This window comes from Ascidiella aspersa, chromosome 3, assembly GCF_963924565.1.
Source record: "Ascidiella aspersa chromosome 3, kaAscAspe10.2, whole genome shotgun sequence".
NCBI lineage: Eukaryota > Metazoa > Chordata > Ascidiacea > Phlebobranchia > Ascidiidae > Ascidiella > Ascidiella aspersa.
In genome coordinates this window covers 20038044-20051746 of record NC_139449.1, presented here as the reverse complement: position 1 = coordinate 20051746, position 13703 = coordinate 20038044, and the positions used below count along the sequence as shown (strand labels likewise).

Genomic DNA, 13703 nt, shown 5'->3' with positions numbered 1-13703 from the left:
TCCTGTAAAACAACTAAACAACTAACTTTTCGAAAAAAAGGCTAAAATATTTTAATAAAGTAGCTCATAAGTAGGGATGTCTGACAGTATCGGATCGGAGCCGATATATCCAATGTCAATCAGGGTGGTATCGGATACCCAAATTAATATAGGAATTTCAGTCATGTTTTGCGATGCGACCTAACGATTTCTACCTTAAAATGTAAATTTATCTTATAATAATACGATAGCAACTTGAGGTAACTATGTAAAACTTTTAAAAGCTAATGCGAATTTCGGCCTAATAACCAAATAAAAATTACTTTACAACCTTTTAATTTCCTTTATTTTACTTGTTGTCATAGTAATGGGGTCATTTGGTACGAATCGCGATACGTTTTGTCCCGAATATCGCCTCAACTCACAAGTTAAGGACGACATTATCAGGCACAGAGCCATTTCGACAAAACGCCTCTACACAGAGTTTAACAAATGAAAACCCTCACTATATACAAATGGCAGACCGGTGAAAGCGACAGACCTGCGTGCTCTGCTTGCGCGGCCTCGGCCTGCTCCCACTTCTCGTGCGCTTGCATCAGACTGCCGGTTATGGTGTGGTAGTGCTTGAAGATGTCGTACATCTTGGGCGGAAAGCTGCTGCTCGGAGTGGGCGGCGACGTAATCTTGCCACCGCTGCCTCCACCGTTACCTTGCATGCCGTGTGAGTTGTTGTTCACCTGTTGCAAAAGACAAGAGGCGTTTACAGAGAAGGTTGTATCTTTAAAATGCCTTTGACGTGTAATCAATTTACTATCTATAGCAGTGGTTCCCAAACTTATTTTACTCGCGGCACACTTTTAACAGAACAACAGTAGAGTAATTTTACAATCGCTCTTAACACACGACAAACTATATGCAAATGTCTAAGTATTAATAATTTGCAATGGGTAGTGCGTATTTAAGTCTAAAATGCTTGCGTGTATGCCTATTGGTAATACAAATACTCTATTTTCCAAAATTACAAAAGTTTCGCGGCACACTTGGCGATCTCTCGAGGCACACTAGTGTGCCGCGGCACACAGTTTGGGAATCACTGATAGACAGCAAATCAGTTTTTCAACTACCATTGCTGCCAAATAAAAAATACTAGTACAACAAAAAAAGGGATTCATTCGAATTAAGATATGAAGCTTTTAATAGCGAAATATATTCATCATATTTCAACATCCAAACAAACTGATTTTCGGGTAACCAAGTTCTGTACTTAGTTTAATCTTTATCATTGATGCGCAGCCATAATCGGTATTTTTCACCATTCGAATTCAGGCAGGTTCTGTTATTCGAAAGAAAATTCTGATCACTACAATAAAACAGATTAATATTACCTGAGTGGAACTTGAAACAGATTCGTAACTGCCAGGTCCACCGATTGGTGACGGGCCAGCGATCGCGCTTCCGTAGGGGGAGGGGACGGCGGGCGAGACAGGGGAGACGGCGTTCTGACCACCGGAGGTCGCACAAGGGTGCCAGGGCGATGGTGTCCGACTCGCTTTGTTGGCAGACTGCGTTGGGGTCAAGTGCGTTTTAGTTTAGGTACAGGCTTAAACAGAAAGTATTTAATTAACTAGAATGCTAAAATAGTCGAGTGGTTACGAAGATTAATTACAAAAACCCTAAAAAAGCGAACGCCGTAAATGCCAGTAAAGGTTTATGTTACTCATACCTAAATAATTTTTGTAGGAAACAATATTGCTGAATTAATGCAGCAATAGTAAAGATATGATGTATATTTCCTGTTCGAGTGAAAATAAAAGATAACAAGGCACTCACCTTATAAAAATCGGATATGTTGTCAAAATATCCGCTGGCTATGTCCTTCTTGAGCTTATAAACCCGTAAATACAGAAGAGCTTGACACCGCAAACTGAAAAACAAAAACAGTACATTTAATCACGAATATTTCAATCCAACTAGGTTAGCATTGAGCCTATTAACATGGTTTATAGCGTTGACCACAATGTAAAAGAATTAGTGTAGATTAGTGTAGACCATTTTAGGTTCCCCATCTTGCTTCACTGTAGTCACCTTCAAATATTCTGTCACTTGCCGCGATGTAGATGTAGATTAGGATTATACGCAAGGCCAGTTTTCCATAAATCACGACCGAACGAGACACCGCAGTTTATGAATATTTTATTGCCCGCCTAGATTAAATCCAGAACGCTACTGCATGTGGCTTGACGCTATCAAGATCATTCTAGGCGTTATGAAAACGTAGGCAGAAAAATACGTAAAAAATAAATTTTATAAACAAAAATAGAAAACGGTTTATAACCGCCTTGGGTCGAAAAAAGATGCGTAGGTGCTAATTTAAACACAAATCATCCTTCTCCGCAAATATTGAAGCAATCGTTTGCCATTTGGAAAATATAGTCCAGGGTCTCGACCTACCACGACAGGTTGAGCCTTTTGAAGGCAGTTTCTTGCTGGTCGTCGTGCGGCCTCATCTTCATGATGTAGTCGAGCAGCGAGATGGTCTGGTGGTACATGCTTGACGGCGAATGCGGCGAGCCCGAGTTGTCCTGGCGATCTGCGAGCGCAGCAACGTAAGGTTTTAATTATCTTATCTAATTTCACAAAGTGTAAATCTTTTTGTTAAAAAAACTAGCTTAAGGTTTTAATTTGACAGTTTGGGATAAGAGGATAAGTGCGAATATACAATTGTGGATTTAGTGCAGCGAATTTTCCCTTTATAAATTAATGGTTGCTTTCTGAAAGAAACGATACAATTTTTGAATGTTAATCGGAAAACCACACAGGGCTATACCGCCTCAAGAAGTTCAACTGTTAGCATTTCGCAATGGCCGGACAAGCTTCAGAAACTTGCCGAAGGTCGGTTGAAAATGGTGATTTTGCAAAACGCTGTGTCTGGAACAACTGATATATTTGTGCTAAAACATGGTTATTGCAGGCAATCAATATATGGACTTTTACACGCTTTGATTTAACATTTTAAATTCTTCTAACTATAACTTTTGATATGTTTTGATGATACCTGTTTCGACGTTTCAAATTTAACTTTTCTACGCAATTAAATCATGAACTGTTTTAATCGATGTAATTACATAATCATCTATTTTAAGCCTTAGTGGGTGTGACCGGTTAGGGACATTGATCAAAGGAGTGCGTATGACCTTAATATTACAGTTTATACCGTTTTGACATTTTAGGTGTGTTTTTACGTATCCGGGAAACGACAAATGATTCACACAAACATAAACTTCCAACCCCGGCTCACCGTTCACGTTTTCGATCTCGAGCATGTAACCGTTCATGACGAAGCAGAGGGCTGCCTCGAAGTAGATTAGCGCGCGACTGAGCGCTTCGCCGGGCCTCGTGCGTCCAGTTCGCGCGTCCACGCAAGCATCGCCTTCGTGTTTGAGCCGCTTGCCTTCCTTCATGTAGTCGTCCGAACGCAGAAGCCTAAAAAAGTTTTTCTGTTGTTTTCTTCAAGCATTTGTTTTTCGCGTCAAACAACAAAAAAACATATCATGAGCAAATTGCGCAAAAAATTGACCAAGTGGATCAGTTTCGTAGTGAAAAACATGAAACAAAAGCGTATTTTGAAAGATTTGTTCAAACAAGTTACGCAAGTTATAGGTACACTTTATCCCTTATAGAACATAAAACAAATGCCAAGCGGCCAACACTAACCTCTGCTGTTCTGGCCAACTTGAATCGGGTTCGGACACGATCGCTGCTACCCCTGCACTCGCCGACGACGATGTACTTTGGCACAATTCCTGCACAAAACACGCAATCGGTTCACACTTGGCACTAAATAAATTTACTTTCATTTTTAGGCTAAACAGCGCAGTTTATAAAGATATATATATGGTAACGTAAAATCTGCGAAGACTACTTTTGCACTGTTGTGGTTTATTAATATTTAGTGCTCTCCTATAGTTATTAAAATATTTACTTTAAATCTTAGTCGACACTCTACTAATTTAATCGTCCCGAATATTACCCTGGCAAAAACAGCTGGTCGATGCATGGTGAACATGATTGATACACAGAAACTAGGTAGAATTTACAAGAAATCTAACTGACGGTTGATTTTCACTCTGTAATTATCTGAACTGGACGGCAAACCATCTGGCAATCAAACAACCAAACGGCCAGTACTTACATTTGTCGGTCGGCTGTTGGCGGGATTACTGGTTTGGCTTGAACTGTTGGTTGACTTTTCGCGGTTGGACGGATATGGGCTGCTTGGAGAAGCAATAAGCAAAAAAAGTATTCACAATTAATTGTTGAAAAAGAATATTTCATAAAGAACATACAACTTTAGCGAAAATTGTGGTGTGTAGTAAATAAATAGTTCAACTTTTCTACAGAGAATGTGAACATTTTCAGTTTAGTTTGTCGTTATGAAACTCGGCCGATTTATGCAAACCAGCTTTAATACAGCACCTTAAAAAGTTTAAAATGTCAAATAATTATTGCCAAGGCGGACAAAATTCATTAAGGGACAAGCAATCATGTCGATCATCGATTGCGTTACTTGCAGTCACGAAACTATTAAAGGTATTGATCGTGACAGGATGAGCAGTACATGACAACGTTCGACATTAGATCCGATTTGATGAGGCAAAATATACAGCACTCACGTTTTTCTTCTGTCCTTCCAATGGCTATTCTCGTCACGTGATTGCTTGCCGGCTTCCGGCGTGACGCTTCGTTGCGTAGTTGGCTGAACGAAAGGTCACCCAATGTCAAATCTCGGATATTACTAATTGGATCGACTATACAAATGGCGAAATTAGTCATTGCGCAGCACTTATGCTTAACTCTTTAAAGTTATTGGTATCCACTATTTCCAATTAAAACTACGGCCGCGTCAGTCTCGAGGGAATTTCCAAAATTTGAGTTAAAACCATTTACGCGTGGTTTGCGTCACGTTTTGGAAAATGCGAGGCCGTGTTTGTCGCTGTCGTGCAATTATGTGCTCCTAAAACCAAAAACTGCGCCAGCGCAAAACGATTAGCAATGCAATTGTTTTTAAAACCCCCTAAAAAGTGCACAAACTACAAGTATGCCATGGCGCGTAGCTGTACCGACCTCTGGTTCGGCGGCGGGCGAGAGGTTCTCGCGCTTTCGTCGCTTACTCTTCTGGTTGGGAGGCGCCAGCGAGTTAGCGTGGCTGCTGACCGACAGTTGCGCTTGCTGAGGATGATTGGCGGGGAAGGCGGAGGAGGTGGTCGGGACGAACTTTCGCTTGTGCTGGTTGCTGTTGTGAGGTGACAGGTCACTTGAACTGGCCGCCTGGACCTGTGAGAGAACAATCACATTACTAAGGAATAGTGCCAGAAATCAGGACGTTTCATGTTGTCGTGCCAATTATCACCAGTAGTAGAAAAGGGGTGTAATAAAAACCGAGATCTCCCACTTTCAAGTTTAAGTTTGAATAGCCGAAAAGTTACAACCAAAAGTCTTTTGGTGTTTAGTGCTGGTTTACTTGATACCACAAGCCACGTACAAAGGCTTAATGCACTATGTACCATGAGATTACGACGCCACCACACTCACAACTGAAAAGTCCATAAATATTCACTCTGTACTGCGGCGCACCATTGTCATCTATCTTGGAAACAGGTATTAGAAATAGTTTGCATTGAACGAAAAACTTTGAATCAAATAGTGAAGCCCGGAGCTTTTAAAAGTTTATAAAACCTTTTTTGTCGTCTACTGGTACTTTAATGTAAAAATATATAACCCATATCGACCACGCAAAACAAGAATAACATAAAAAAAGTGAAGCCCTATTAAACCAAACTATTTGAACATACCTTGATTTAATTATATTGCAATCAAACGTATTACGAACTGTCAGCAGTTCAACCTCGGTGGGTCTGGTAAATCGTTTTTTGCAACTTTTTTGTACAAGTTGCTGCAAGCCTTTGCTCTGCGCCCTTTACAGAAAAAGGGCGGTAGGGGCGGTTGGCATTATTGAGTAATAGTGCTGGAAAGATACCGGACGCGGGAAACTGGATTCATCCGATTGAGCTCGATTGAGCTCGCGTTTAGCATCGCAGCGCAAACGATCGCCCAAAACAGCGCCTCGATATTCGGTCGACTTTTACCGTTTTAAAAACGGGTGTCTCGCAGGTTTGCCAAAAGATTGCGTACTACAGCTTTTTGGACTTTTATTAGTTTACCGGCCAAATTTACTTGATACCAAGCTCAATCGCTCGTGTGCAAGTTAGACACACACAAAAGTAAACTTTAGTATAAGAACTTTAAAATCAAGAAAAAGGTAATAAATATATGAAGTATTTTCTTGAATCGCCGCTATCTCGGTGCTTTAAAAATCGTTTTACTGCGTCAAATAAAAAAAAGTGTTGCAAAACTTACCTGTACGTCCTTGGCGCGGCGAATGGGCTGTTCGGTCTCGCTGCCAGTCGACATGGTGGTCAAGCGGCCGGCGCGCTCCGGTTTCGAAAGTTCGGGTGACGCTGAGGCACGTTGGGAATGCACCTTGGCAGCCTCGTGGTTCGTCCGGTCGTCGAGTCGCTCAGTCCGACCCGGTATCGGTTCATCGGGCTTAAGCCGAACCCAGAGCGACGGGAAACAGTCGAATCGCGGCGACGCCTTGCTCAACTTCGGGGCCGGCGACGCTCTGCGCGAGTAATCCGACAGGCGCGCCGTCTTTTCGTGCTTGGAAGACATGGAAGAAGAGTTGTGGTCTCTGCGAGAAGAGTCAGTGGTGGTAGCGTTGTGAAGCTTCGCGTCCCTGGTCGCTTTATGCGCAGGTCTAGCGTTGGATGACGGTGACATGTCCTTGCGTGCGATAGGGCTGGGGGCCGAGCGACGAGAAGCCGAGGAGACGCTCTTTCCATAGCTGCTCGCCTGCTTCTTAGTAGGGGAAGAGGGGTAGTTAGTGGATAGCTCGAGTTTTGCAACTTTGGACGTGGAAGAGGAGGAGCCGGTTCGCTCCCTGAACACGTTGACAGTGGGAGGAGCATGCTGAAGCGGCGGCCTAACAGGGGACGGAGTGTGGGAGCGGGTCGGAAGATCGTCTTCCGCGTCTGAATCGGAAGACTCGGATGAGCTGGAGGAAGAGTCGCGTAGAATGGTTTCGGCCGCCGTCTTATCGTCCTCTTCGTCAGAAGAGTCGCTTTCCGAGGAGTCTGAAGATTCGGCGACGGAAGAAGGCTCTATCCTGCCGCGGGGACGCTTGTTGCCGATCCTCTGGTGGGTACTGACCTGTTGCGTGTGCGACACGGTCACGTTCCTCACGTTGGGAGAAACCTCGTTGTTGTTGCTGTTGTTGTTCACTGAGCGCGGCGTTAATGACTCGGCGTGCTCCGACTCTAACTTGCCGCCGGCCTTACGATGCTGGTTGGCGAGTTTGCTTGGCTTTTGGTCGCTGCGAGTCTTGTCAAAGGACGTCGACCCGGACTTGGGATTGCTATTGCTGACACTGCTTGTGGTGGTTTGGCCTTTGTGGCGACCGCTCGGGGTTTCGCGGCTCGATGAACGCGAACTGCCGTCCTTGGGACGTTTCGTGCTCTGGTGGGAAGCGCCGGTTGAGATTCGGACAGCAGCTGAGGATGCTTGGGAATTCCCCGACACCGAGGGCGACCTAGAGGCGGAGCTATTGCGACCCCGGTGCTGATGATTGCTTTTGGAATGATTTTGAGACTCGCGCTTTTCAGGAACCCTCCCTTTATACAAAATGCCGTGCGTATAGATAAACGATAGGTAAGAATTTAGCAGCTGTTAACTCATTTAGCTACATAAAAGGTAATTTTACCCACCTTTGGTGTGTTTGGAGGAAAACGACGATCTCGGCTCGTCGTTATTGGAAAGAGGCTGTGAGCCGTGTGACTGGCTTGGCACTTTACTGCTGCCGCGACCTCGGCTGCTATGCTTAGACGGCGCCGATGCCTGGCCGGTTTGACCGCCTGTCGACTTGTCGCTCATAGCAAGCGAGTCGGACTTGCCGCCTTTTCGGCTTGGCGCGGGACTGGAGTGACCCTTGTCTTCCTCGTTTGGTCCGATTAACCACTTGCTCCAGCTGTCGGCTCCGGGCTCGGCGTCGCCGTCATCGCTGTCATCGCTTTCCGAAGCGTCGCTGCCGCTAGAGTCGCTGTCGTCGCTGCAACAGAGAAACGGAAATCGCGATTGAATGGCAGTAGTAATGTAGAAACGTAGACAAACGGTGGGGGGCACGATAGGCCAAACCAGGTTTATGTTGGGTTTAAGTATTATAAACGGGTGCTGCGCCGCTGCCAATTGGTTGAATATCATAAAAAAATGAAGTGACAGTTATAAGAGGATTAAGCAGATTCACTTGGGATTCTTATGGTAACGAGTGAAGTTATGGTAATGAGCCAAAAAAGTAAAATGAAACGCCAAATCCAATATCAGGCTCCCAATATTTGCGTTCGTTTTTCATAATGCCAAACGTGTGTAGCCGAGCGGAACTTAACGACGCAATCCTACGCGCAATAAAATACGAGAGAATCAAGGTCGATGACGTTGTATTAAAAACAAGGTCACCAGGATGTGTCAAATCCGCAAAGAGGCACGCTATTGAACGCGTCAGCGTATGTGAATGTGATAATCGTCAAAAAGACGAAAGGCTGCCTTTAGACACGAAGAAAGCACCTGGGCCCTGCTCCAGACGCAAACAAGCGGGCGTCGTAAACGCAAAGAAATGAGTTTGGAATCGCTTTCCAGTAAGTCATAAGTTGGCGATTTGGCATAACGCAGTTCGCCAGCACAGGCAAACGAACGAAATGGCTCACCTCAGAACTTCGCCGGTCGCAGTTGTGGCTGTTGGTGCGATAGAGTGCTCCGTCTCTCGTCGAGAGTTCGAGGGAACTGCCCAATAAAACAACAAGTTGCAAATTGTGCGCCGACTGGTAATGATCGATGCGCGAGTTGTAAAAGGGGCGACTTCAACGCCTTTAAACGTTCGTGTGTTTGTTGCATTTGAAAGGCAATTTTAAGTAAATTGTGATTACAATAAGGGTTGTTGGGTAAGCGTGATGTATCATGCGGATTTGCTAAAAAAGTTGAATAATTAGTGTTTTCAAAAACTGTTTTTCAAAAACTAAAACGGATTGCTAAAAAAGTTGAATAATTAGTGTTTTCAAAAACTGTTTTTCAAAAACTAAAACGGATTGCTAAAAAAGTTGAATAATTAGTGTTTTCAAAAACTAGATGCTTTTGAGGAGACGTATACGAAGGCGTGTCCAAAATTTAACATCCAGCTAAATAAAAATATACATATATAAAGCAAACTAGTACAAATAAAACATATTATACAAAGTTTGCTGGTTCGTTAAAAATCTATTAAAAATAAATTTCGATAAAACTAAATAAGAATACAGGTAAAAGCGACAGTAAAACGTTTAAACGAGTATATACAATACACGGTAAAGGAGAACCTTTCATTGTTACATTACATCGATTTATTGATTGAGCTGTTCGAATAACACGTCGTTGATGACTTTTTATTTAATCGCTTTAAATGACTTGTATAGGGCTAATAAATGAATAAAAATAAAAATAGCAATTTCTGCCTACCTTTATCGGTTAACGTGTATTCGTTTTCCCTGATCTGCGGAAAAAAGCAAGTCGACTATTAATTATCAACAAATCGCTGGTAGTTGTGCAGGATAATTTGGTCACATAGTTCCAGGAAAATTAAGAGTTTTGGATCAAAAGTTTGGCGTTGAGCGGATAACAAAGATCCTCTATATTATTTGCATATGCACAGTGTACACCATGCATGAGCCTGCTTTAATTATAGTATGTAAAACACACAACGTTTTTGATGATTAACTTACAAAATATCGTGAATAGAATTACAATAACCAACGCCAACTCAGCGCAAAAATATCTAACATTCTATGTTTCAAAATACATGAAAAAACACACTGGAAAACTTACTTAAGGGGCGTTTTTTCTAAATCGGAGTTCAACACTTTCGGCAGTTTAAAGGCCATGGTTTAAAGCCCGCAATAAAAAGTTTTCTAAACAAATTGATCCAACAAGGAATAATTCGTTATCACCATTTAATAAATTGTAGATTCTGTATGAATTATTCGAAATAAGTCGACACGCCATTGTAGCACGACAATAAGTAGTCACGTGACAGGCTTCGCAGCCACAATCAATAGAAAACCCGGGTGAACCCAGGTTTGGATCAGGTCAAGTAAGGCGGTCGCTATATAGTTAGTGTCTCTTGCGCAAAAAACACACACGAAGCCGACAAACCTCGTCGGGCGGCGCGAAGCTGAATTCCCGCCCGGTCTTGGGGGTCTGGATGTCGCTCAGAGGTTCCTCGTTGAAATCGTTCATTTCCTGTCAAAGCGAAGGACGAAATTTTAACGATCTGTCGGAAGGGCTGCGCGGATTTAGTCGTGACGGTTGAGCTCGTGTTTGCCGTGCAGTTACGCAGCAAGGCGACAGCATGTACGCTGGTACGCGGGGACGTGACAGGGTATAGGCTGCAAATAACGTGTGCGCGTCATATTTGCTGGCACCGTTCTTGTCGATTTGTCGACGACGCATCAGTTTCAAACCACGTCACCGTTGCTTTCGATATTGCACCTGTAGACGACTTATTAACAACAACGAAAAATTGAGAGGTTTTTGTACCTGCAGTAGTGTCGATTTGATCAATACGGTACACTAGGTAAAATAAAACAAAACAATATAGTAAAAGGAAAGTAAAATAAAAAAATGGAGAGAAAAAATCGGATCACGGCACTTTAACCAAATTTAGCAGTATTTTTGACCCTTTTTAAACATTAAGTTTCTCATGTTGTGGAATTTTCATAATGAACTGAGCCACATGTAATACATAATTCAATTAATCCATGTTCTGTCATAAGGCAACATTATCATCGTAAAGTGTTGAACTGATGTCAGTGTCATTTTTACTTGCACTGGTACAGTTTCACTCTCAAGGCCCGAGGCCTGTAGAAGCCCCTACGCACGAGTTTAGAGCGATGCAGCTGTGTAATTTCCCAGGGAAACTCCAATCAGCTTTCGTGACGAGAAAATTAAAATAAAATCTGGCCTGAACACCATGTTGCAGCATCACCATTGATCACGTATCCGGCGTCGCATGAATATAACAAAACATGACTGGGAACAATTTCAAAAAGCGATGGACTGTCGTATCACCAAGTTTAGAACCCCGGCGCGAATTGGTTAAAAAAAGATTGCATTTTCGTTACAAGGTCTGTATAGTAAAGCGGACGTAACGTTAGGAAAAAAGACTACCTTGCTTCTACAGACAAGAGTCGGTTGAAAACGTATATTCGACACGAAAAAAAAAAACTATTTCCAGATCAGTAAATTAGAGCCTTATGGCGGAAAGTGGTCCAGAGTAAGGTGGACACTGGACAGTGGACAGTGTCTTTTCTAAAGTGTTTTTTAAGGACCGAAACGTTCTCAAGTTTCGTTAACGGCTCCTGAACATGTTGGCCTACTTCTGTAGTTATAGCAGAGAATACGCGGTCACCTAAGCCGAATTAAAAAAGTCAAATGTGGAAATAAAAAGTGCTTATCATAGGTTTTTCGTCTGCCGGTATATGTGAGATCAGGTGCGAACACTGAACCTTGTCTCTAACGTGGCACATTGGCAGGAATGCCTGAACGCGCAGGGGTTTTACAATAGGTGGGGGTTAGTGGCACCGGTTTATGAATAAGTAATTAGCTCGGCATAACTTGATCATACTGATGGCCGACACCATGTTAGATAGTCAGGCTGCAACTTTTGTTTGGGACTCGATTTAGAGGTGCGACATTGTGTAAAGATTAAATTGTTATATGTAAAACATGCATTTCCTGTTGCATTTGCAATCGTGGTAGGCGGGATTAAAAATAGCAAAAAGGTAATCGATTATATCTCAAAATACTATTACGATTTAACACAAACCGCACATTGCATAAATCTGCAAGCTGTCATCGCTAACGAAATGACCTGTGTGTATGTCGATTGCATCTTTGCACGTTGGTCGTTGGCGCATCAACACAAACGGTAGGATTTCGGCGATCGTAAACAGTGACGTCATAGCCCGAGACCGAGTTGCCCGGGGCCAGATCGCGGTCGAATGGCACAAGCATGTCTTGCGAGCGTGGAAGCAGCGTCGGTGATTTACACGACAGTCCGGTTACAATTTCCAACACTAATATCGTCTGATGACGCAGTGGGGTACTGTTAACTTGCCGTTTCGTTGGACAACGTGGATTCTTTATTATCGGCGCCACATCCCTACATTTGAGATATCTGCTTGCTTTCGCGCAGAACAAACTTACAGTCGATTTTGACTATATGATTTTTAAGCTAGTGTTTTTTTTACGAACTAGCTTAAAATGCTTGTTTTGTCTTTCGTTGGAGCTTTACAGCAATCGTACAGCAGCGTTTTTCAACCTATGGGCCACAACATTTTACTGTATTCAACGTTCATTAGAAGCTAAATTCGACTGAACAGTGTCCTGTGAAAGCCTGGGTCCGGCATCACATTTATCTTTATATAAAACGAATGTGGTTTTCTGCGCTGGTTTCAGTCGATATTAGATATTTGATGTGATAAATTGCACGCCCAAAATTTTCTCGCTGGGCGGCATATATCGATCGGCGGGTTGAACTTCGATACACACCACAGTCAATCAATCATAAGGACAAGCATGTGTTAACTTGCAGCATCGTTTTTTTTATTTCTACACACATTGCGCCAACCATGTTATACCGCAGATGATATTTTTTAGACAAAGCAAAACGGCCGTCATGATCGACGGTGCGAACACCGTCATTTTGGTTGATCGAAATCAATATCATGGCTAACGTGAAATCAATAGAACACTTGGATTAATTTCCCAATATGTCAGAATCAATACGAGAGCTACAAATGTACTATACAGGCAACGCCACCAAGACAATCTATCATCAAGGCAGAAGTACAAAGCCGCTGTTCACGGTACAGTACGCGAAATCAGCTGGTTCTGGGAACCCACGCATCTGCCATGCCGCGAAAGCGAGCTGTGCCCTATACCTTGCCGCATCAGCGTTTAAAGGGGCGCCGCTATTTAAACAAGCGAGTCTATCCCGAAAATGGCTAATTTCGTCCAAGGGGATCAAGGATTCCCGGAACGCAGCCATCGGAAAATATTTCCAGGTAAGGTAGAAGAGAAATGTGTACCGCGGTTTGTAAAAAACGGATCCGGCACAATTAGAAATACATCGGTATTAGACTTTATGAAAAGGGTTTATTATGTCAAGACAAAACAAACACTGTTGTGGAAGCTTTTTTGCATTTCGCCCTTAAGGCCTAATTGTTCTGGATTTCCAATTAAAAATGATGTCTGATCCTAGAAATTAATCTATATGTTACAAAGAAAAGTTGGAGAAAAAGCGGAAAGTTTATTTGCCTAATTGGATCTTAATGGTTGTGAACTCGCCAGCAAATGAATGATGTTTCGACGTGGCATAGCGATTGTTAGGCTAATCTGCCGTCAATTGCCGGCTGGGCCCCGAACGAATTAATTATCGACAATTTAAATATCGAACGTTCAGTATTAACGACACCCAACGTGTAAGGTCATGGCTAACAACTTCGACGAATATAAACGAAGTTTGTTGCATATAAACAATTACTTTAACAAGGGACAAATGTAAAAAGAGTCAAATGACATGT

At 42.8% G+C, this 13703-nt stretch overlaps 1 protein-coding gene across 2 annotated transcripts in view; it reads right to left on the bottom strand.

The window, feature by feature from the left end:
* The window catches only part of LOC146160669 (uncharacterized), a 40995-nt gene that overhangs the window by 3630 nt on the left and 23662 nt on the right, over positions 1-13703 (bottom strand). For both annotated transcript variants that reach the window (XM_083385555.1, XM_083385556.1), the window contains 14 exons: positions 10273-10359; positions 9580-9613; positions 8796-8871; positions 7803-8143; positions 6397-7709; positions 5104-5313; positions 4653-4735; positions 4172-4250; positions 3694-3782; positions 3278-3462; positions 2431-2569; positions 1810-1903; positions 1365-1541; positions 521-716 (listed from right to left, as the gene is read on the bottom strand). In XM_083385555.1, the coding sequence (XP_083241681.1) occupies positions 521-716; positions 1365-1541; positions 1810-1903; positions 2431-2569; positions 3278-3462; positions 3694-3782; positions 4172-4250; positions 4653-4735; positions 5104-5313; positions 6397-7709; positions 7803-8143; positions 8796-8871; positions 9580-9613; positions 10273-10359 (3103 nt within the window). The remainder of the gene's footprint in view (positions 1-520; positions 717-1364; positions 1542-1809; positions 1904-2430; positions 2570-3277; positions 3463-3693; positions 3783-4171; positions 4251-4652; positions 4736-5103; positions 5314-6396; positions 7710-7802; positions 8144-8795; positions 8872-9579; positions 9614-10272; positions 10360-13703) is intronic.